The 22,686-nt window shown below is 54.2% G+C and overlaps 1 protein-coding gene and 1 pseudogene across 2 annotated transcripts in view; one reads left to right on the plus strand and one right to left on the minus strand.

The window, feature by feature from the left end:
• Positions 1 to 22,686, minus strand: part of DLGAP4 (DLG associated protein 4) — a 175,422-nt gene that overhangs the window by 43,180 nt on the left and 109,556 nt on the right. Inside the window, exons 4-7 of one of the 2 annotated variants that reach the window (XM_066383918.1) lie at positions 21,601 to 21,842; positions 19,337 to 19,451; positions 16,774 to 16,824; positions 12,452 to 12,692 (exon numbers count right to left, since the gene is read on the minus strand). In XM_066383918.1, coding sequence (XP_066240015.1) covers positions 12,452 to 12,692; positions 16,774 to 16,824; positions 19,337 to 19,451; positions 21,601 to 21,842 — 649 coding nt within the window. Of the gene's footprint in view, positions 1 to 2,416; positions 3,459 to 12,451; positions 12,693 to 16,773; positions 16,825 to 19,336; positions 19,452 to 21,600; positions 21,843 to 22,686 lie in introns of those variants that run through there. The other variant, XM_066383919.1, reaches the window with a different exon arrangement.
• On the plus strand, positions 3,882 to 4,989 carry LOC136405665 (uncharacterized protein C1orf131-like; annotated as a pseudogene).

The following is a 22,686-nucleotide window of genomic DNA, read 5'->3' on the forward strand; positions in this document are numbered from 1 at the left end:
GAAGGTGCTGTCTTTGTTACCAGAACCCCAACCACAGGGGGTGGGAGGAGACGGTGAGCATCTGTCTTGTTCTCACAAGAAAAGTGATCCAGACATTATAAGGAGGTGAAAGTTCACATTTATTAAGTGCCTACTATGTACTGGGTATTTTTCTTATATAATCTCACTTAATTCCCATGATAATCCAGCAATTTAAATATGACTATCTTGAGTCCAGATGAGGGAACTGAAGCTCAAAGAAAGTAACATGGCCAAGCAAGCTTACACAGGCAGTGAGTGATGTGATGGAGATGGATTAAAGCCAGGTGTTAGTGGTTCTAGAATCCACACTATTTCTCCTCTCTGGAAAACTGTGGACAGGCATAGCTCATTTTATTGCACGTCAAAAATACTATGGGTTTTTACAAATTGAAGGCAAGACTCTCTACCAGCAAAAAGACGATAACTTGCTTTATTGTGGAAGTCTGCAAGTGAACCTGCAATATCTCTGTTTAAGAGGCAGAACGTGCCTAGGAGAGAGGCCCAGCTCAAGCACTGCCTTCTCCTGGCCTCCTTTCTGATCCCTCTGCCCAGACAGAGCCTCTCTCCTGCAAAGTCCCACAGTACATCGTCGGCACGCACCTGGCAGCATTCAGCCCAGTCTCCCTCTTATCCGGCGATCAAACACATTTTCACAGGTAAGATGAGATGTAGGGACAACAGGCGACCTCTGCACTACCTTAGAATCCTCAACTGTCAGAGCTGGGCTTCCATGCCCAACGCTATCATTTTTCAGAAGGAAAATTACAGAGAGGAAGACTCGTTTGAAGTCACACAGCATCAGGGCCAGGCACAGAACCCTGGCATTCTGCCTCAAAGGATTTCTTTAGGGATGCCACGATTTCAGAACCAGTTTTAGGACAAGGATTATCACTCCCATTCTACAGATACGGAAGCTGAAGCCTACAGGGAAAGTGGTCTCACTTCTAGGCCAACAAGTAAGCCCATTCTCCGGATTGCGAGTAGTCTGTGTAGTGTGCTGAGCTTAGGTCTATAGTAAGAGGTCAATGGGTGTTAGAGATTGTCATTATACACCAGTGGGCAGGTGACACCAGCCCTGACAGTGACCTCCTCAGAGGCAATGCCATGGAACAGTACCCAGGAGTCCTGGCTTGACCATTTGTGTGTTCCTGGCCTCTCTGGGCTTCATCTCTAAGACAACGAGGCTATAATAGCAGATCTTGTCTCTTCCTCAAAAGTTCTGGGACATCCTAGGCTTCTCAAAAGCAGACCCCCGCTGTCTGTGGGGCCTCTCTCAGCTCAATACTTTGTCTCACCACCCCACAGGGAAGCAGGAAGAGCAATCAGAGCTTACAACTACAAAATGACTATTCTCAAATGCCATGGGCCATGCAGGGACCACCCTTAAACAACAATGGGATGGAACGTGGAAAATCCAACTGCTCCCCAGCACAGACACCCAGCCAGGCACATCTGCCTATCTTTCCAAATTGACAAAGAGCAGGCAGGAATCAGGGCATAAATAAGGGGTGGCCTATTTCCTGCCCTGTCCTGGGGGCAGGTGTATTCCTGAATAACTAGGTGGTAGTGGAGTGGAGGGTAAAGAATTCTGGACAGGGTTTCCTGGGCCTTGACTCCTGTCCCAGCCATGCCAAGAACTCACTGTGTACCCTGGGAAAGCTGCTCTCCCTCTTTGGGGGTTCAGATTAAAGACAGGGTGACAGTTCACAAAGGCTATCTAGAGATGTTTCATCTGATGGGGGAGTTGAGGCTTGGAGAGGTTGAGGGTCTCACTCCAGGTAACAGCTTCAAGCTGGCAGAACCAAGGGCCCAGGAGTCTCATACCACCAAACCCAATACTCGAGGGGGGTCAGATGAAGAAAAACTCCTCTCTTCCCTCATCTTCACTAAGAGTCTCAGCCAGACCCTTGTTCACCTGCCGGGTCTGATGGCCTGCAAATTTCTGGCACCAAACCCCAAGGCCCAGCTGCCTAAGAGGCCGCACCCCCCTGCAAAATTTCATTACTCAAGTTGGCAAGAACGCAGCCCCCACCCCCAGCCGGGTCTAAATAAACGCCCAAGTGATATCACATCCTGCCGGCTCCAAAATAGCCCAGGCCTGCCCACAAGCGATCACGAAGTGCCAGGCCATGCAGGGCCAAGCGGGCAGGGACGCCCAGCCCGTGACACCCTTCACACACTCAAGCAACTAAAGCAGAAGCCTCAGAGCAGGAAGGCCGCCCCACTGCCAGCTCCACCAGCCAGCCCTGCCCCTCCCTCCCTGCCCCCTTTGTTGGGAGGCCCAGAGCCTCCTGCCCCAGTGCCAGCCCGCGCCCCAGCGCCAACCCCACTGGAGCCTCAGCCGCGGCCAGCCTGCAGGCAGACTCCGGCCCGACCCAGACACCCCACCACTCACATTGCTTCAAGAGCTCCAGACACAAAGCCATGAGGCCGGATGGGGGTCAGAGACCCAGAGACCAGCCAAGGCAGAAAGGGGAGAGGGAGAGACAGAGGAGCAGAGAGAAGGGGAGACGGAGGACCAGGGCAGAGAAGCAAGGAGGCCAGGAGCCCTGGGTACAGGGACAGGTTCAAAAGGGGCCTTCAGCGCAAGAGACACGGAACGGGGAGACCAACCAGACAAATGGGGCGGAGAGGGGCAGAGAGAGGCAGAGAGGGGCAGGGCAAGCAAAGCAGGGGATCCCCACTCAGAAATGGGGGGCAGAGGCCTTGAAAGAGAACAAGGAGAGACAGCGACAGACGACAAACCAGGGGAGGGAGGTAGGGAGGGAGGGATGAAGTCGGTCGGGGAACTGGGGAGCTCTGGGGTCCCAAGGAGACGCCGAGGGATCTCGGACACCCCCGTGTATAGGGGGGGACACCCAAAGAAGGAAAATCCCGAGGAAATGAGGGCTAAGAGGAGGCAAGACCCCTGGAGTCTGGGGTACAGATGGAAGGCAGGGCCCCCAAAGGATGTGCGGGAAGCGCAGGGGAGCAGGGGTGTGGACGGTGTTCCGGAGAGGGCCCCCAAACGTGGGGGCGCTCTGAGGGGGGTCTCGGAGTCTGGGGGCGCCCAGGAAGGGAGGCTTGGGGGTGGGGAGCCCGGCGAGGGGCCCGAGGTGGGCAGCGAGGGAGAGGCAGCGCGAGGGCAGAGACAAAGAGACAGCGAGCCGGCAGAGACAAAGCGGGCGGAGCAGGGAGACGACCGAGGGCCGGTGGCCAGACAGAAGGACGGAAGCGCGAGCGGGCGGGTGGACTGACGGACAGACGGGTGGACAGACGGGGAGGAGGGCGGGGACAGGGCCGGGCGGGGGCGGCGCCCGTCTCCTCGCGGGGCCGCGGCTGCTCCGGGCGGCTCTGGGCGGGCCCCGGGCGTCCGGGCTGAGGAGGCGGCAGCGACGACGTGGACCGGACAGACCGACGGAGTGACGGGCCGGCTGGCGGCAGCGGCGGCCAGCGGCGGGCACTCACCCTCCTCCCTCACGCGGCCCGGCCCGAGGCTCCGGTTTTGTACGCCTGAGGGGCGGGGCCTCTGGGTTAAAGCCCCGCGTTGGCCCCGCCTCGCCCCGCCCTCCGCGTCAGCCGCGCGCGTACCCGTTGCCGGGGACTCTTGGGGCCGGCGGGGACGCGCGCAGCTTGTTCGGCCTTGGTCCGTCACCCACGCACGCGCAAGAGGGCTGGTGCGCACGCGCACGGGGCTCTCAAACCGGCTTGATTCCACCAACTGTGAAAGGGAGCGCGCGCCCACGTATGCACGCGCATGCTTGGGCACAGGGTAGAGGGGCTCCGCCCCTCAACCCTCCCAGCCTAACCGGTTCCAGCTGGAACCAGACGCATGCTCCGTGCGGGAGGAAGATCCCTAGAGTTTGCACCCGTTTACCACTATGACCATCTCGCCGCTACTTGGGGAAACTGAGACTCAGCACAAGCAGCCTGAGCTGGTCTTTTCAGCCCTGTAGGGTCACATTAGACCTCAGGTACTAATGACTGTATGTCTTAAGTGTCCCCGTTGCTTCAGCCTCACTTCGCTGTCTTCATCCGGAGCCCCCCAGATTGGGTTTGAATCCAGGCTCAGCCTCTGGAGGGTTGTGTGACCTTGGATGCACATTCAACTTCCCTGCGCCTTCGCTTCCTCCTTGTCATAATAAACCCTGCACACACGGTGCCCTGGAGAGCAAGTGCAGTAGGTGCTACCTAAGTCCATCAGTCACTGCCTGCTAGCCTCCTGGCCCTCCCAGGTCCCTCCTTCTCCCCTGAGATTCGCCCTGAAGAACAGGGAGCAAGTAGCAGTGGTGGAATACCACAGCAGAAATAAAACAGAAGCCCGATCAAGACGAGAACACAAAGACCAAAACTAGTATCTCTGAGAAAGATGTGGATACAAGAATTTAACCTAGAAAGACTTGGTCGGAGGCGCGTTGGTTTGGGATCATGGTTTGTGGAAAAGGAGAGGGAAGAGTCCTGAAACGAGACAGGCCCTCACGTTGGTGCCCAGCCTCCCAAAAGGGGTTATATAAATCACAAGATTTTGCAGGAGCAGATCAAAGAAAATAATGCAACAGAGGAGGAAGAAAAGAGAATGGCCCAGGACCCAGATATTTTCAAGAAAAACAAACAAAAAGCCAGAAAGGGCAGGAAGACAAAAAGAAGAAATCAGCTTCCAGTATTTTGTCAAGTGAATAGATTGGACAGGCTGGAAAATTTGAATACAGGACATTGATTTGGACCCAAGTTGATAACAAGAAAATAAGTCTTCCTGAGTGGCTAAATGAAGTGTTTTATGAAATAAAGAGCGGAATGGGAGAGTTCCAGTGTACTGAAACTGGACCTCCAATCTGTTCTTATTTTATTTAATTTTTTTTACAGTGACAGAGAGTCCTTTTTCATTTTAGGGGAAAATCAAACGAAATTTTGAAGTGTCTGATGGTGATAACCGTGTTGGGCCAACTGCAGTATGAATATAAAGTAAACCTACTAAAAAGAATGTTTAACATTCTCTAGCACAATTCACTTAAGTTTCACTTTCACTAGCGTTTTATGCATTTTCTCGTAATAAGATTTTACATAAATTTATTGACTTGTGTTAATAATTAGCTTTAGACTGCCATTTAATTTTCTACACATGATTTCATGTTACTCTCTCATGAAAGAACTAAGAGTGTGATAATGTGTTAGTTATTTTGTGGAAAAAAACACTTTCAATTTGCAGCCTCAATTGTATAAAATCTACTTCATAAGAAATTATATATTTAAAATATAACTTTTGTAGTAAGTAAATAAATAAGAGAGGAAAGAATCATACTGAAGAGGATACAGTGTTTCGACACTACTGCCCTGATTTTTGCTTAAAGGCATAATAACAACTGAGGGGTATTGGGCCAGGTATAGTCCTAAGACTTTGAAAACATTAGCTTCCTTCATTCTATGCTGCACATGTACTATTTACTTAGGGTTTATCTTCAAATTGATTTACTTAGAAAAATTCAGGGGGCTTCTGCAGGTGAGCCTGACCGTGTCTTGCTCTGCCCCAGCCACGCCAGGCACCCGCCTATCTCAGCGCCTTTGTAGCACTCCTCCCCTGCCTGGCGTACTTCCCCGGCTCTGGTGCCATCACTTCCTCCAAGTCTTTGCTCAAACATCTTTCTCAGTGAGTTCTACCCTAGCGACCTCGTTTATGCTGTAACACCCCTCCCCTGACAGCACTCACAGGACCCCTTGCCTGTGCCACTTTCCAATAAACCATATATACTTGTGTTATTTTATGCTTATTGTGTTGTCTGCCTACCCCACCATGTCCTCTCCATGAAGACAGGGGTTCCTGTTTTGTTCACTGAGGTATCTGGTGCCTAGGGCACAGCCTGCCCCATTGCAAGTGATCAGTAAACATCTACTCAGTGAAAAATGCTATCTGGTTGCAAGGCGCATGTCCTAATCATCATACCACGTGCAACTATCCTGGTCATGGCAGACATCGCTAATCAATGGACGGTGGCACACTTCTCAGCTTAACTAAATCTCAGTCCTGAGCCTCAAGGATCAGGGATGACACGTGACTTGAAGTCTATTTGAGTCTCTGGACATGATGGCCTTTGGGGTTCCTCTCAGCCCTCACACTCTGGCTGTTGGAGTGTCCAGTTGGACAGGAGCCTGTGGTGTAATAAGCAGAGGTTGCGGAAGGCTACACCTGGGATACGGCTTCAAGACAAGGCTGACGGGACGGTTGACTGCCGACAGGAATTTTGTCAGCCTTCCTTCCTGTGCCTATGGAGGAGTGAATCAGAAAAGAAACTGGGAGATTTCTGCGGGAGGGTAGCGGGGACGAAGAAGGGAGGACAGCACATTCGGTGACTTGGAAAAGAGGTGTTCAAGGCTCTCCCAACACAAGCTTTGCAACATCAGATGGAGAATCTGAGGCAGAGGGAGGGGCTGGGACCTGCCCAGAGCCACAAGCAGAGCTGAAACTAGAACTCGCAGCCCCTGAACCAGGGTGCTTCCCAGGGCAGGAACACCCCACTCAGCCTGGAGTAACCCCCTGTGTGCGCGTACCTCTGTGGGCATGCACGTGCAGGGCCAGAGTGCGGCTGTCAGGAGCGGGGGTTGCCACCCAGCAGCTCACCAGCAGCACACCTGGGGTGATGTCCCAGCCTCCCTGTGATTCAGCAGGAGTGGGAGAGACACAAAGGGAGGCTGGCGAGGGAGGAGGGCCAAAGACTGAGGGAAGACAGGGACAGAGGGCGCAGGGAGAAACAGAGCTGAGGGAGACAGGCAGAAGGCAGAGATGGTGGGGGGAGATGCAGAGAGGGAAGGGAGGAGACACTGGAAGAAGGGATGGAGAAAGGGAGGGAGGAGAGCAGAACAGGCACTAATGGGAGTTGGGCAGAGGAAGAGAAAGGGCACAGAAGGGAGGGTTTTGTCGTCGTCTTTCTCAGAGGCAGAGACAGAGGAGGCAGGACAAGGCGGACGGAGGGATGAGGGCACCCCTTGGCCTCTCCCAGGTAGGTTCTCTGGCTGAGGACGGGCTGTATATGCAGCCAAGCTGCTGCTTCCCCCACATCCGAGCTGGAGCTGACCCAGCCTGCCAGTCACCTGCCAGAGCTATTTCTGGAATGCGGAATCTGGGTCAGACTGGGGGAGGGCGAGAGGGGGCGGCAGCCGCACTGGCAGCTGGGAAGATGGCCAGTTCTGAGTGGGTGGGTGAGTGGGCACTCCAATGCCCTGCCTATGGCCACTCCTGAGGGGTCCAGTGCATATTCTGCATGTCCTCACGGCTCTATCTCAATAACCACCCCCCACATCTATCCGCCCACCTACCTATGCGTCTATGTATGGGAGTGACAAAGAGCTGTCATGCCCCGCAGCAACTAGGGGCCAGGACAGCCCTCGGCAGTGGTGGCTGGGGGATGGGCTCCGACTGCTAGCTTTTTGGAGACAGACGCTAAGGAAAGGGGGGTGGCCTTTTGAGCAGAGTGACCCCTAGAAGGGCGGCAGTGGCTGAACAAGGATGTGTCTGTGTGTTTCTATATGGAGAGAGGTGATTATGGGCAGGACTGGCATGTATGGTTGGGCAAGTTTTACACTGATTAAGGATGCCACATATAAAGGGGTGTGCCATTCACAACAAAGACATAACTGAGTGATATATTTAGTGTGACAAATTTTTGGCAGATGGCAGTAAAAGATCTTATTCTGGTAGAAAATTGTACATCATGACAATTCTCAAGAGATGGTAGTTACGTGTCTGGGGAGGGGGAACACCCTTTTCTAACCCGGCACAAAGGTACCAGCTGGACCAGCTGCGGCCCTAGGCGCAGATCTGAAACCTGGTAGCTCTGGTTTCCCCCGAGGCAGATGGGTTTTATGAGCATAAGGGGATCAGAGGGTGGAGGAGAGAGGAGCAAGTACACAGTCGCTGTGGAGACCTGGAGGGAGGGCTGCCCAGGGAAACATGGGCGTGGGCAGTGAAATGATGTGGCGGCTTCAGACTGCTCGAGGCACGATGTCCTCCTGGCTGTGGAGGTGGCATGGGCCTCGGAGACACTCATGTATGTAAGTGTGCGCGCAGGTGCGTGGAGAGAGTATATATACAGATGAGAATATCAGTGTGCATGTGTTTTTATGTATGTTTTCATACCATATATAGGGCTGAGGGTACAAAACTTTACGTATGTCTGTAAGTAGGTGCATATGGGCACACATGTCTGGGTAGGTGTACGATGTTGCTATGTGATACCGTCTTGAGTGTTTGGACTAAAGCTCCAATTGAGAATAATGGAAGCGGCACGTTCCTACACTTACAGCCAGATGCTGAATCACCCATGCAGGCTGTGCGGCTGGGCGGGCTGTGACTGCCTGAAATCTGGGCCTCAATTCCCAGTCCTTTCCTGAACTCGTGCCCTTTGCTATGTAACTGCAGCTTCTCCCACAAAAGGTGCAGTGCATTTCCCTGGACTTTGGCCTTGAACTCATGTGAGTTACTTCAACCAACCAAATAGGAGCAGATGTGACAGAGACTTGAAATGCGCTTGCAAAGTGGTGTCTGCCCTTTTATACTTCTGCAAATCGCCATGAGGAAAGCATGCCCTGGCTAGGGCAGTGATTCCAGGGGCACCCTTTGGTTCCAGGAGGAGGGCGAAAGACATGTAGAACAGAACCAGACACCTGACCACATATGAATGAGAACAAATGTATATTATTGTGTGCCACTGAAATTACGTGCTTGCTTGTTACACAGCGTTATTGTGGTAACAGCTGACAGATAACAGAAATTGCTACCAAGGGTGGGATGTGTTAGCAACAAAAATATGTAGCATTGGCTCTGGAAACAAGTAGTGAGCAGTAGGCATAATGTTACAGTGGGCTTGAAGAATGGTTACCCATCTTATGTAGAGATGAAACACTTGGTAAAACTGTCAATCTACAGTGACTTGAAAAGGGTACACGGATTTGGGCAAAATGCTGAAAGCAAAAGTTGGGCAAAATGCCGAAAGCAAAAGTTTGGGCAGCACTTGCTAAGGACTTCTAAGAAAGAAAAACTTTATAAAAGAAATAGGGAATGACACAGGATAAGATAGAGAGTGTTTAGAGAGGGACTATAGAAGGCGCAGAACTTGCTGAGTGGCAAATAAATCTGTCAGCTGCAGCCTCTCCTGCTAGTAAATCATTCTCAAATTAACATATCAAATCAAGGATAAAGGGCAAAGAGCAAACCAAGGCCATGGTCAATTAAGATATAACATGTGGACCAGATCAAATCAAGGGTGTGCTTGTAACATCCTTTATGAATAAGCTAAAATAATGAGGTATTATCTAATAGATACTCTCAGCTGCTCAAAAGGCCTTCCAGAAAGCTTAAAGGGCTTGGCCCCACAGAAGCCTGAGGTACCCAAAGTAGTCATAATTGAATTTAGAGAGACCGGCATGACTCGAAAATAACTGTGGGTGTGGTTTGGGCACATGGAATTAAGTAGAATCAAATGCATAGAAAACCCATAAAGTGTCTGAGGCAGGTGTGTGGCGGAAACTGTGATTCACTTAGGCCGAAGGGACTGAGACCATTGCAGATGTGAAACGACAAGGGGGGTCCCTAACTCTCTTCAGGGAGAACACAGGCTAAGGAAGCTGTTCAGCTGCCAGAAGGAAGGGCACATTCTTCAGTGTTCTCTTCAGCAGTGGCCAAAAAGGGGACAGAAAAAGGAGGGCTTTCAGAGAGCAGAGCCAAGAGGCAGGGAGAACAATGGATTATGGAGTTAACCCCCGGGGAGCAGCTGGGGCCTAATCAAGGGAAATTTCCTATCCTAGAGTACTCATCCCCCATTGCCTGGCAGGATGTCAGCGTTGCTCTGACCCAGTGAGTCTCCGAATTCCTCCTCCCTCTTTCCGAACAGGAGTGTGGGTTGCACATACCCTGTCCCAATGTCACCAATGTGTGCTGGATGTGGGAGGTGGGTGTGGGAGGGGGATAACTTTCTCTTTAGATTTTTGGTCACTAGCTCAAGAGGAGACCCATCTAGACCTGACATAGGTCATGAGATCTGGATGTTATGATTGGATGACATTTTGGCGGAGGTGTTGAGGATAAGCGTATTTTCTGAATCAATATAGCCAAGAGAGGGGACGGTAGTAATTTGAAGTACTGACCTAGATTCTCCGCTCCTCCCTGGGTCTATGCCCTTTGCCATGCAGATACCGTTTCCGACACAAAGGTGGGAGGGCACTCTTCCACCCCTAGGCTTTGAGCTCAGTCATATGACTTGCTCTAGCCAATAGAATTTCAGCAGATATTTTTGCAAGCAGGAGCCTCAAAATGTGCTTGTATATCATTAGGCTTGGTCTCTGGTGCTTCTGCCATCACCATGAGAACATGCCCTGGCTAAGGCCTCGGATCCCAGGAGGACCCTTCAGTCCCAGAAGCAGAGCGGTCCCAGCTGACTCACACACTTAGGAGCAAGAAACAAATGCTAACGGTTGCATTACACCGATTTTGTGGTGGTTATGCAGCACTACTCTAGCAATAGCTAACCAATACAGGGACGCAAACAGTCCTGAGACACGCAGCCCACCGCTCGCCCTCGACACACGCCTGAGTGATTGGGGTTGGGGGAGATTAGTGAAGGAGGGTTTATCGGTAGAAAATTGCTGGGGCGCTCTATGTCCCCCCCCCCCCAGGCCCACTTTGTACTTAAGAGAACTTCTCATGGGCCTGATGACGTGGGAAATCTTATCCTTTACCCGAGGCTCTGACTATACAGGAACTATACAGGACTGCCCGGGAGAGCCTGGCAGGGATGCCCTGGATTTGAAGGCCGCAGAGCCTGGGCTTCAACCCCTGCTTGGAGACCTGCAAAATGCACAGGCTGGCAGGGCTACGTGTGTGTGAGGCAGTCTGGGCGGAAGACAGCCGCAGACCAACCCATACTTCCTGAGCGCCACAAAGCGAAGACCTCACTTCACACGGGCTTTGCGGGAGCCAAGGGAGAAAGCAGGGTTGGAGCGGTCTTCAGAGAATCCTGCCCAAGATGTCTGCCTGGCCCGGCTGGGCCAGGTACCCCAGCAGAAAGAGGCTGAGTGGAGAGGAGGGGACCACTGGCTGGGGGAGCCGAGGAAGAATAAGAAACAGTGGGCTGGAGGGAGGCTGCCCATGCCAGGAAAGAAGGCCATGCGGGCCCTGCAGGAGAGGAGAAACTCCAAAAGCCCAATGGGGAGAAAGAGCCAGCATGGGGCATCTGTAATACAGAGAGCCCTGATGCCAGACAACATCTGTACTAGCCCGAAACCGCCAGGGGCAAACAAGGAGCAGAGAAGACACCACCGCGCCCTGCTGCCGGTGCGTGAGATACTGAGGTAGATGAGACTGAAATTCAAAGTGAGACCAGGCTGGTCTTAATATCTGAAAAACGATGCTGTTCCTTAAGATCTAAAAGGGACTGGCAAAGCTCAAGGACCTGCCCCTCTATCACCCAGGCAATAGCGAAACAATGTTTCTTGCTCTGCTCCCTGCAAAGACCAGTTCATTTAGTAAATACGCTGCTTTCCTGTGTATAGACTATCCACAGGATTCGGGCTCATTTATGAACATCAAACACCAACCCGGCACTCTGAACAGCTGTCTCTTTGCACAACGATCCAACCCCAATTGCCTTCCATTGTTAGGAAACTCCGAGTCAAGCCTGAAACCTGTGATAACAGCTACCACTTGTCAGCTCCTACTGTGTGCAAGGCCCTGATAAAGACTGATACTTTCTACGCTCAGTCTTAACGTCATCCCCCCAAGAGCTCCCCAATTTATGTACAGATGGGAAAATGGAGACCCAGGAAGGAGGACCAGCTAGCCAGAGTAAGCTCAAAGCTCTCCCTACTAAACCAAATATTGTGCTACAATTTCCATGGCTTGCTCTGGGACACAGGGTCCTCTCTTTTCTCTGGTCCCGCGTGGGTTATCTTCAGAGGGTTCAGAACAAGTATCAGGAAGCGCAGTTTGTTCCTGATTGTGAATATGAGAGAAACTGGCAAACTCACTCCTTTGAGAGGACTCGAAGCAGATGCCTGCCTCTCCTGGAAGGCTCTGCCGCCCCTGCAGGTTCCTGCCCTGCCCACAGATTTGCCTACTTGAGTCCCAACAGGTAGGCAGAGCGTCAGTGAGCCCAGCCCGCCAGCAGGTGGCTGCTCTGAGCCAGGGTCTGGAGAGCCGGGGGCAACGAAATACTATCCCAGAGGCCGGAGCCTTCCCCAACCTGTTCACCCCAACACCAGAGCTGGCATCTGCCTCTGTAACCCCCATCTGCGCACCAGTCCACCAGCTGCTGGGAAGTTCAGCGCCAAGGCCTCCTGCTTTTGCTCCTTAACCATCCCTCCCATCCTGGCCAGCCTACCACGAATTCCTCCCCAGCATTTCCCTCTGGCTGCCCTGTCCCGCCCCCAAATAAAACCAAACCCCTCCTTTCAGCTCGGAACTCACTCGGAAGCGTGCGACTGTTGCTGAGGCTACTGGTGCTGGGCGGTGGGGAGAGGGACTGCAGGGAGACACTGTCCTCTTCTTGCGAGCAGCCCGCCTGGATGGCGCGCAGGTAGCTGTGGCTGCGGGAGCGGAAGTAGCTCGGCAGCGGCAAGTCCAGCGTCTCTGCCGCTGTCGACTCCGCTTCGCTGCAGGCCGACTCGCAGGCCGCCTCGTACTGGTCACTTAGATCTGCCTCCCGTACCTGTCCAGGCAAAGGCAGGCATCAGGGGCCAGCTGTGTCCGGCCTAGAGGGATGGGGAACTTTGTGGTCAGCTCAGCTGCAGGGCTGTCGAGTCTGTGGGGCCTCAACCCAGCCCACTCTCCCCTCTCCTCCCCTCCCCTCTCCTCCCCATTCCATCTCACTCAGAACCGGGTGAGCACATGTAGGCCTTTGAAATATACTTGCCTATCTCACCTCTTTGGGCCTCACTTTTCCCATCTCTACAATGGAGGAGTAGCTAACTGCTAAGGATAGTTTCTAGAATATTAACTAGGTTATATCTGTGTGGCCAACCTGATAGACTGATAGATTTTGAGGCCACATCTGAGTTCTGGGTGGAAGGGGGAGAGGAGGCTATAATCAATTAGTAAGGTCTGTCAGGAACGTCGGAATGGGGTGCCAATAGGTATGCTAGATGCATACTTTGTATTTATAGATATTTACCATTTATAAAATGGGGGCTAGTTACTGACCAAATTTTATAGAATTATGGTCAACATTAAATGAGGTAATTCATACTATGTGCACTGAGGGGTAGACATCTACCAGGGGTACCAGTAAGTGGCAGAACCAAACACTCCAGGCCCTGGCCGGTTGGCTCAGTGGTAGAGTGTCAGCCTGGCGTGCAGGAGTCCTGGGTTCGATTCCCAGCCAGGGCACACAGGAGAAGCGCCCATTTGCTTCTCCATCCCTCCCCCTCTTCTTCCTCTCTGTCTCTCTCTTCCCCTCCCGCAGCCAAGGCTCCACTGGAGCAAAGTTTGACCGGGCGCCGAGGATGGCTCTGTGGCCTCTGCCTCAGGTGCTAGAATGGCTCTGATTGCGGCAGAGCGACGCCCCAGATGGGCGGAACATCGCCCCCTGGTGGGCATGCCGGTGGATCCTGGTAGGGCGCATGTGGGAGTCTGTCTGACTGCCTCCCCATTTCCAACTTCAGAAAAATACAAAAAAAAAAGAACCAAACGCTCCAAATTAATCGAGCCCTGGTATACAGAGTGAAAATTGGGGAGGGGGTCTGGAATGGAGGCAGAGCCCAGGGATGAAGCTGATGCCATAGTCTGGTGAGAAAACAAGACTGGATGAGGGTTGTGGCAGGGAAGATTGATTAGTGATGTCTGCCATGGGCAGTCTGGAGAATGGCAGTATGATTGCTATTTACTACCTCATTTCTAATTCAATCTCATCTAGAATGCTTCAAAGTGTCCCCCCAGAGAGAACCGAAGAAGATCCTCCAAATCTGCAGCTGAAGGTATGAGCAGAGGGACCTCACCATCCAAACATTCTCTAAGGGTTCTGGAAGGGTCTGCCTGACTCATGTTCCAGGCCATGCTGGTAACTGGGGATCACAGAATATAAGCTGAGTCTGTGGGCCAAAAATGGACACTGGGTGGCAGTCTCGGAGGAAGCTTGGCGGCTACAGGGAAGGAGGAGAAGCTGACTGAGTACCACATGGAGGAGAAGATGGAAACGGGCCTGGGGGCAGCTCTGCTCTGGACCAGGCTGTATGACCTCAGGCCCTCACTATCCTCTGGGTCAATGTTGCCTTATCTAAATGAAAGGCCTGCATACTTGTCTGACACGGCATCAAGTAACATGACATCACGCGATTTGCAGTGCATGTTTAGAAAGGTCTAAATCTGTGCTGTCTGATGCAGTAACTAACCATCTGTGGCTATTTAGGTATAATTAAAATTAAATAAAGAATTCATTTCCTTACTCACATTTCATTTGCTTATGCTACCTGACCGGCCAGCTTGGATTACAGAACATTTCTGTCTTCGTAGAAAGTTCTATTGGACAGGGCTGATAAAAGGCAATGTGGCGCCCTGGCCGGTTGGCTCAGCGGTAAAGCATTGGCCTGGTGTGCAGGGGACCCGGGTTCGATTCCCGGCCAGGGCACATAGGAGAGGCGCCCATTTGCTTCTCTACCCCTCCCCCTCCTTCCTCTCTGTCTCTCTCTTCCCCTCCCGCAGCCAAGGCTCCATTGGAGCAAAGATGGCCCGGGCGCTGGGGATGGCTCTTTGGCCTCTGCCCCAGGCGCTAGAGTGGCTCTGGTTGCGGCAGAGCGATGCCCCAGAGGGGCAGAGCATCGCCCCCTGGTGGGCAGAGCGTCGCCCCTGGTGGGCGTGCCGGGTGGGTCCCGGTCGGGCGCATGCAGGAGTCTGTCTGTCTCTCCCCGTTTCCAGCTTCAGAAAAATACAAAAAAAAAAAAGAAAAAAAAAAAAAAGAAAAAAGGCAATATGGCACATTCAAAATTAATTTGGAGGGGCTATGAAAGAGACAGGTGTTTTACTGCCAACGTCCCCACGCTGCCACCTGAAGTATACCGAGAGGCCCCTGTGACTGCCAAAGGCAAGGAGGTCTTGCTTTGGGATTACACGGTAACAGCACAGCCCTGGAACTAGACCGTCAGGGTTTCAATCCCTGGTTCATTTCCTCACAATATAAATCTGGGCAAGTCACTTCACTGCTCTGTGCCTCAGTTTCCCAGCTATAAAACGGGGGCTAGTTATAGGCCAAATTTTATAGGATTGCTGTCAAGCTTGAGATATATCACATCACGAGCTTAGAATAGTGTCTGGGAGAGTTAGCACCTGCTAACCTGTACCTACTAGTACAGGCAGCTCCGTGGGGTGACTACAAGGATCTATAAATGTTGGTTAAGATGCTCCCAAGCTCTGGTGTGGGGGGTCACCTGGTTAGTGCTGTTGGCATGTTCAGGGAACTGCCCTGGGGGTCTGGTATTTGAACACATTCTTACCAAATGCCTGTTGAAGTAAAAGGAGAAAGAGGTGGCCTGGCCACTGTGGACTCCCCAAAGACTCTCTGCTGGGATACTGTGTTCAAGAGGCACTGTGACGTGGGCCGGGAGGCACATAAGGCATCCGCATCTGGCATCAGGAAGTGTGGGGTCAGTCCTACTTACTTTTGCCCCTATAGGACGTGTGGCCTTAGACACATTCCTTGCCCACTTCTGGTCACTATGAGGGGTTGAGCTCAGAGCACCTTTCTTGCTCTACTTTCTGGTCCTGGGGCTGGAACCTGGGAGGGAGGAGAGGGCCACTTCCAGGGGCAGGATGAGCATGCATGGGAGGGGTCACCCTTAGGACAGTCAGTGCCAGGACTGGCACCACGCCCATAAACCTTTGTAAAACTAGAAAGTCTCTGCATTCAGAAAGTCCCAAAACCCCGACATCCTTAAAGGTCTTGCTGGAGGCCCCAAAAGGACAAAAGTCAGGGGGTCAGCCCTGGCTGGTTGGCTCAGTGGTAGAGCGTCGGCCTGGCGTGCAGAGGTCCCGGGTTCGATTCCCGGCCAGGGCACACAGGAGAAGCGCCCATCTGCTTCTCCATCCCTCTCACTCTCCTTCCTCTCTGTCTCTCTCTTCCCCTCCCGCAGCCAAGGCTCCACTGGAGCAAAGATGGCCTGGGCGCTGGGGATGGCTCCTTGGCCTCTGCCCCAGGCGCTAGAGTGGCTCTGGTCGCGACAGAGCGACGCCCCGGAGGGGCAGAGCATCGCCCCCTGGTGGGCAGAGCTTCGCCCCTGGTGGGCATGCCGGGTGGATCCCAGTCGGGCGTATGTGGGAGTCTGTCTGACTGTCTCTCCCCATTTCCAACTTCAGAAAAATACAAAAAAAAAAAAAAAAGGGGGTCTGGGGGCTGGGACCTGGAGGGCAATACCACCAGCACCCAGCCTGCCCAATTAGAAGTCTCCCCACGCTTCTCCCCAGCCTGGGGGGAGGTGAGGACAGAGGGAGCCAGAAGACTCTTGGGGAATGCTTTCCCTTATCCGGGGGTTATTTCTTACTCCATTCATAGAACCTTGCTCATTCGTTCCCATTTCTGGAAAGCGGAAACTGAGGCACAGAGAAGTGAAGCAATAGGGCCAGGGAGTAGAAGGTCAGGGCACCAACCGAGCCTAGACTCCACCCTCACTGGAGGTGGCTGTCTGGGTGCCGGCTCCGCTTGTAGCTGCCTGGGCTGGGAGCCAGGACCACTCAGGCGCCAGGCCTAAAGCTCAGCCCTGGATTCTGGGTTTGGGGCACAAAAGAATGGCAAACATACTGACCTGTTGCTCATGGCCAAACAACTGTGGAATCAAGGAGGCCTGTCCAAAAATCTGTAAAAAGAGAGGGGGAGGGTTATGGGGAGACCAAGGCTGGGGCTGGGGTTGGTTGTTCAGGCTCGGCTGCAAGAGAACTTGTGGCTGGCTGGTCTAACCTCCTCCTCGGACTGGCTGAGGCCCAGGTGCTAGGAGGTCTCACTTGGTTTCCTCCAGGGATGGGAGGCTCACTCCTTCTGGGACTGGGCATTGCTGAGGACTTGTATGCTGCTGTTTACACATCTTACTCTGGGCTGGCCCCTGGCACCATGGATGCCCTGCCTGCTGCCTCTTAGCTGGGCAGGCAGCCCCCAGCATCTACAGATTAGGGACACAGCCCAGAGCCTTCTCTTTCCTGGTCAGGGCCTGCACAGACCAACACCTAGTGGGCAGGGGCTCCTTCTGGCAGGATTCAAGATCTCAGGGACAGCTAGAACTGGCGTACCTCGGACTTTGGGGCCACCAGTGGGGCTCAGGTCACTCAAGCTCCTGGGGTTAAAGGTTTGGTGGGTCAGGGGGTCCTGTGCTAGGACAGAGCTGGGGCCAGGCACGGGGTAATAGGAGAGACCTGCTGGGGTCCCCAGCTTGGCTGAGATCCAGCGCCTTTTTGTGCCACCAGAGGACAAAGGTGTCCCGGTGCCAGGGCCAGGCAGGCAATGCAGACGGGTCAGAGAGCACCATGGAAACAAGACACACTACAGAGTCAGAAAAATGTGAACAAGGGGAGAGAAAAATGGAGGCAGCTACAGACAGAAGACAGAAAGCCGAGAGAACATGATGGGGAGAGGCAAGGAGGGAGGCCGTCCATTCAGGAAAAACCTACACGCCCTCCTCGTGCTGGGGACACTGTGGGGAACAAGGCAGCAAGGCCCCCGCCTGCAGGAAGCTCAGTCTTAAAAGCAAGACAGATACTAAGTAAATAAACAAACAAATGCAATTATAGATAGTGATACGTGCTGTCAAGAAAATTAAGGAGGGTAAGGGAACAGTGCCCTGCGGGCTCCTTTATGGGAGAGGACAGGTCCCTCTGAGGAGATGACATTTGAGCCGAGACCTGAAATGCAGGGAAGAGTCGGAGATTTGAGAGAAGAATGCTTCTGGGAAAGGGAACAGCAAATGCAACGACCTGGGCAGGGAGGGGGTGGGTGACGAGCAGAGAGGAGGCCAGTGTGGCTAGACACTGTGGCGGTAAGTCGAGATCATGTCCCTGAGGGAGGCAGGGCCTCACAGGTCCCAGGCAGGCCTCTGGCTCTCAGCTGGACGAGGTGGGAGCTGCGGGAGGGTCTGGGGCAGGGGCGTGGTATGACCTGTTACATCTTCACAAGCTCTCTCCTGCCGCTGAGAACAGACTGGATGGAGGTGGAAGGCGCGAAGGCCAGGACAACGGTTCAGGTGGGACTTGGTGGGGCCTGGATGAGGGTGGTACGGACAGAGGGTCCCATGGCTGGGGTGCTCTACCCCTCCCCACACCTGAGATCAGTCTCCTTGGAGTCTGGGAATGACAGCGCTGAGGGCAGGGGCCTGGGAAAGGCTTGGCCCGGCTAGGAATAAGGGTGTGTTGAGGAGTTGGGGGTCCTAAAGCCTTCTGGCTCTAAGTCTAAGCAGTCTATTAGCCGAGGCCAGGGACTGCACACAGTGAGACCGATAGCCTGTTCCCGCCCAGGGAGAAGGCTGGGTCTGCGTCTGGCTCCCTTGCTACCTTGCTGTGCTACTACTGGCTGGTTTGCCCTCTCTGGGCCTTGTTTCCAAATCCACACCAGCGGGGGAGCCCTCAGTCCTTGGCTGGTTCTACCTTTGCAAACTCTAAAGTGCTGTGCACCTGGCAGCGGCCAGAGTACAGGGCTGGGTCTGACAGCCCTGGATCCCTGCCCAGCTTTGCCTCCTCCTAGCTCTGTGACCTCACCTCTCTGAGCCTCAGTGTCCTCATCTGTGAAATGGGGATGTGAATAATAATGCTCCCTCTGGGGGATGCTGTGAGGGTTCAAGGAGCTGAGGATTCAAAATGCAGCACAGAAAGCTTATTGCTGTTAGTAATCCAGAGTGGAGAAGTAATTTGCATGAGGACACAGAGCAAGATGACAATAAAAATGGTGAAGGTAACTATCTTTTACTGAATACTTTATGTTCATCATCTCATTGATTCCCTACCACACTTTGAAGTAGAAATGATCACCTTCCTGTGGTAAATCAGGGAAAGGCTCAGGGTGGAGGTGACTTGTCTCGGGTTCCTGTTGTCAGTGACAAGGCTGGGATGCACACCCCAGTTCCCTACCCTCGGGGCTCTCGGGTCTATAGCAGTGGTATGGGTGCTCCTCAGGGCCCACAGAGTAGGCCAGGCAATGCCAGGCCCTGTGACTGCTCTCCAGCCGCAGGACATCGCTGGGCAGAGACACACAGGCAGCTTCGAGGACCAAGACTGAACAGAGCACAGTGCAGACCACTCTACAGGGGCCGGGCCTGGAGGTCGGTCCTCAGCGGGTGCGGGGCCTCCGCCCAGCACCCTGACCTCCTGGCTGCCCACCACCCTCACCTGGCTGATGCAGCTGGGGTCGTTGAGGCTGTCGCTGACCGGGTTGTAGTCCTCCTCCCAGCTCGGACACTTGGAGGGCAGCAGCATGTCCACAGAATCCAGGCGGTCCAGACTCCTGGTGGGGGTGGGGAGCAGGCAGGGCTCAGCCCATGCATTGTTCAGCCTGGGAAACTGAGGCTCAGAGGGGAACAGACTAGGCAAGGTCATTCAGTGGCAGAAGGGAAAATGGAAGTCACTGCCAGTCCGGGTAGTGGTTGGGGCGGGGGGGGGGGGGAGGAGGGACAGTGAGCAAGGGAGCACTTTCAGCTTCCAGAGGCCTTGAGAGGCTAGAGGGTGCAGGAGGCCCTCACCCGTCATGTCTGCTGCAGCCACGAGGTGGCAGCACAAGCTTGCTTTTGACTGTTTTAAACCCAAAGTAGCCAGTACCAGCTCAATTCTACAGCCCCCTCCCCTGCAGGTCTGGGGCAATTTCAGAGACTTGACAGAGGAAGTGAGGTCAAGACCCACAGCACTGACTTCAGACTAGTGATGCCCAAAGGACATTAATTTTGACCCGATGTCCAGGTGGCCTCCACCTGGCCTGCAAAGACTCACCAATCTCCCTACGGCCCCTTCTCTTCCATCTTTCTCATATCTGCCTGACCCTCACCTTCCACCTCCTCTCCTCTAGGGATGAGGCCAGGCAGCCGATAGATCAAGATCTTGATATAGATGGGCTTGGATTGGAATCCAGCTTCCTCGCTGGGTGACCATAGACAAGCCATCACCCTTAAGTGTCAGTCTCCTCACCTATTAAGTGGGGATGACCCTGTGCCTGACTGCCGGGGTTGTGACGAGTAGGATTCAGTGCTGCAGGTTCAAGTGTGCGGGGTGGGGTGGGGGCAGTAGGTCCCAGAGTGCAGCAGGCGCTAACGGACGCATCCATTACTAGTACTACATTATTATTGATTCCCTCTTACTCAAGACCTGTGCCCCCATCTTGACCACCTCTCCAACTTCAGTGCCCACTGGTCAGTCACCAGATTGTAGGATCTCAGGTCTTAGATCACCCAGCTCAGCTCCCTCACTTAAAGATGGGGAAACTGAGGCTTCGAGAGGGACTGACTTGGGACTGGCCGGTGGCGTCCTGAATTGCTCCCTGCGGGCCATTCCCGGCCTTCTGCCCCCGTGAGACCCCTGGCTTCTCCCCTCCCCGTCACCTGACCTATTCTCTTGTCTCTGCCTCAGCCTCCTCCATGAAGCCTTGGTTCACAACCCCAGTAGCCGGAAAACTAGGACTGAGCTTGTTTTCTTGAATTCTTCTGAGTCTTTCTGTTGTTTGTTGCTGCCTTTCTTTTGCTTTTCTTCCTCAGTGGGCTCTGAATCGCCTGTTCCAAGTTTCTCCTGTTTTGCACTCAGTGCGCAGACTTTCTGTACCCCCCCCCCCACTTTCCTTGCTGTCCTAACCCCCCGGGGTCCCCTGCATGGGGGAGCCTCACCTCTCTCATGGTTTAACTGCTGCATGCTGTGGGCACGTTACCTCGGCTCAGACTTCCACTAACTCTTCCAAGTCTCAAAGTGACAGGATAAGGTGTGAAGAGTGGAATTCCAGGCAGGGTGATGATGGGACAGGTGAAGGCTGTCTGTTTCCCTTTGACTTCTGGCTCCTCCCACCTCCCCAGTCCTGCAGCTCACCACAGGGCACGGGCAGAGGAGCCACTGACCTTTCCTGGGCAGGGCTGGCCTAAGTGGTGGGCACGGTCCTCCTGACCTGAACTAGACTGTCCTCTGGGGCGGCGCCCCTATGACACTGGAACTCACCTGGGGAGGTAACTGCTATGGGCAGGATTTATCTGAGCCAGTCACTCTAGAGAGGCGCTCCTTCTAATTTACCAAAGATTGAGGCTCACCTGTGATCAGAACTTAACTGTGGGGGGCTTATGGGGTGGTTCACCAAATGGAGGGACTCTCCAAACTCAACTCGTCAAAGCGTAAGGGGCAACCTAAGGATGGGATGTCAGGAAGGGGACTAACCCGAGGACGAGTTTACCTAGAAGTCCTGGATCATTGTGGGTTTGGGTTCACCTGGGTCTGACTGAGGCAAGATTCATCCGTGGGTCTGGGCTCTCTGGGGGCAGCAGCCAGGGAGGAAGTAGAGGTTCCCAGGATAGAGGCATAACTAGGAGGGGCTCGCCTAGGGGCGAGGACTCGCCTGGGGGCGGGGCTTCCGGAGGCAGGACTCGCCTGGGGGGCGGGGCTCCAGGGGGAGGGCCCAGCGCGCTCACCTGCGGGGGTTACTCTGCTCACCCAGCGACTGCTGAGTGGCCCTCAGGTAGCTCTGGCGCCTCGCCGCGGTCTTGGGTGAGGGCTTGGGGCTGCCGCCAGACTCATCGCTGTCCTCGTCGCCCATGGCCTTGATGTAGCTGCCGCTGCGCATGCGTCGGCACGGGATGTGGCCCTCGGGTGTGGTGTCCGCCTCGCGTGGGGATAGCAGTGCAGTGCTCCACTCACCGCCCCCGCCGGGCACCTGCGGATGGACGCAAAGGCCTCAGCGCACGCCCAGGGAGCCGCCGGCCGCTCAGCCTCGGCCTCGGGCTCATCACCTGGGTCAGGGCTCCCGGCCCTGAAGCTCTCTTGCTTCCCACCTCCGGAGTTCGGCTTTTGGTGCTGGGTGCTGCCATTGGAGCCACCCAGCAGCCGAGAGCCCCGGCTGGGAAGGAGAGCTGGACTTCGGAGTCGGCGCTGCCGCAGCTTCACTGTGGGTCTTCAGCAAGTCCCTGCCCATCTCCGACCTCAGATTTCTCCATGAATCCCGGGCTGGGTGCCCCAGCCAGACGGCCCAAGGCTGTCTGATCACAAAGGCCTCCACTGCAGCGGCCTCTCGGAGCAGCCCCTGTGCGCCCATCACCTCGCCGGCCATCTCAGAGGATGGCTCATGATCCCACTGCACAGATGAGAACGGCAAGGGCTGAGGGAGGCCCCCAGACCTGACACCAAGAGCCTGGCCCTAGGATGGTGGAGAAGGACAGGTCAGAGGACCCTGGCACATCAGTACGGGGGCAGCCAGTCACAATTCCACATCACACAGGAGGGTAAACTGAGGTACTGGAGAGCTGGCTTTCAGGAGTGGAGCAGCCACTCAGTAAGCTGGAAAAGAGGCTCAGTTTTCCATGTGAACCTTGGGGATCCCACCCAGGGAAGGGGGCTGTGATAAGGACAAGTGAAATCACATCTGTGAAGGCAGCCCTGGTACCCAGTGGTTACAGTGGCAGAAACCAACACAGAGGGGGCTTCCTCCGTCCTTCTAGGGCCGGGCTCTGCCCGCTGCTCCAGGGCAGCGCCTAAACCTACAGCCCTGTTCGGCTTACACA

Source organism: Saccopteryx leptura, chromosome 5 (genome assembly GCF_036850995.1).
Source record: "Saccopteryx leptura isolate mSacLep1 chromosome 5, mSacLep1_pri_phased_curated, whole genome shotgun sequence".
NCBI classification, from domain to species: domain Eukaryota; kingdom Metazoa; phylum Chordata; class Mammalia; order Chiroptera; family Emballonuridae; genus Saccopteryx; species Saccopteryx leptura.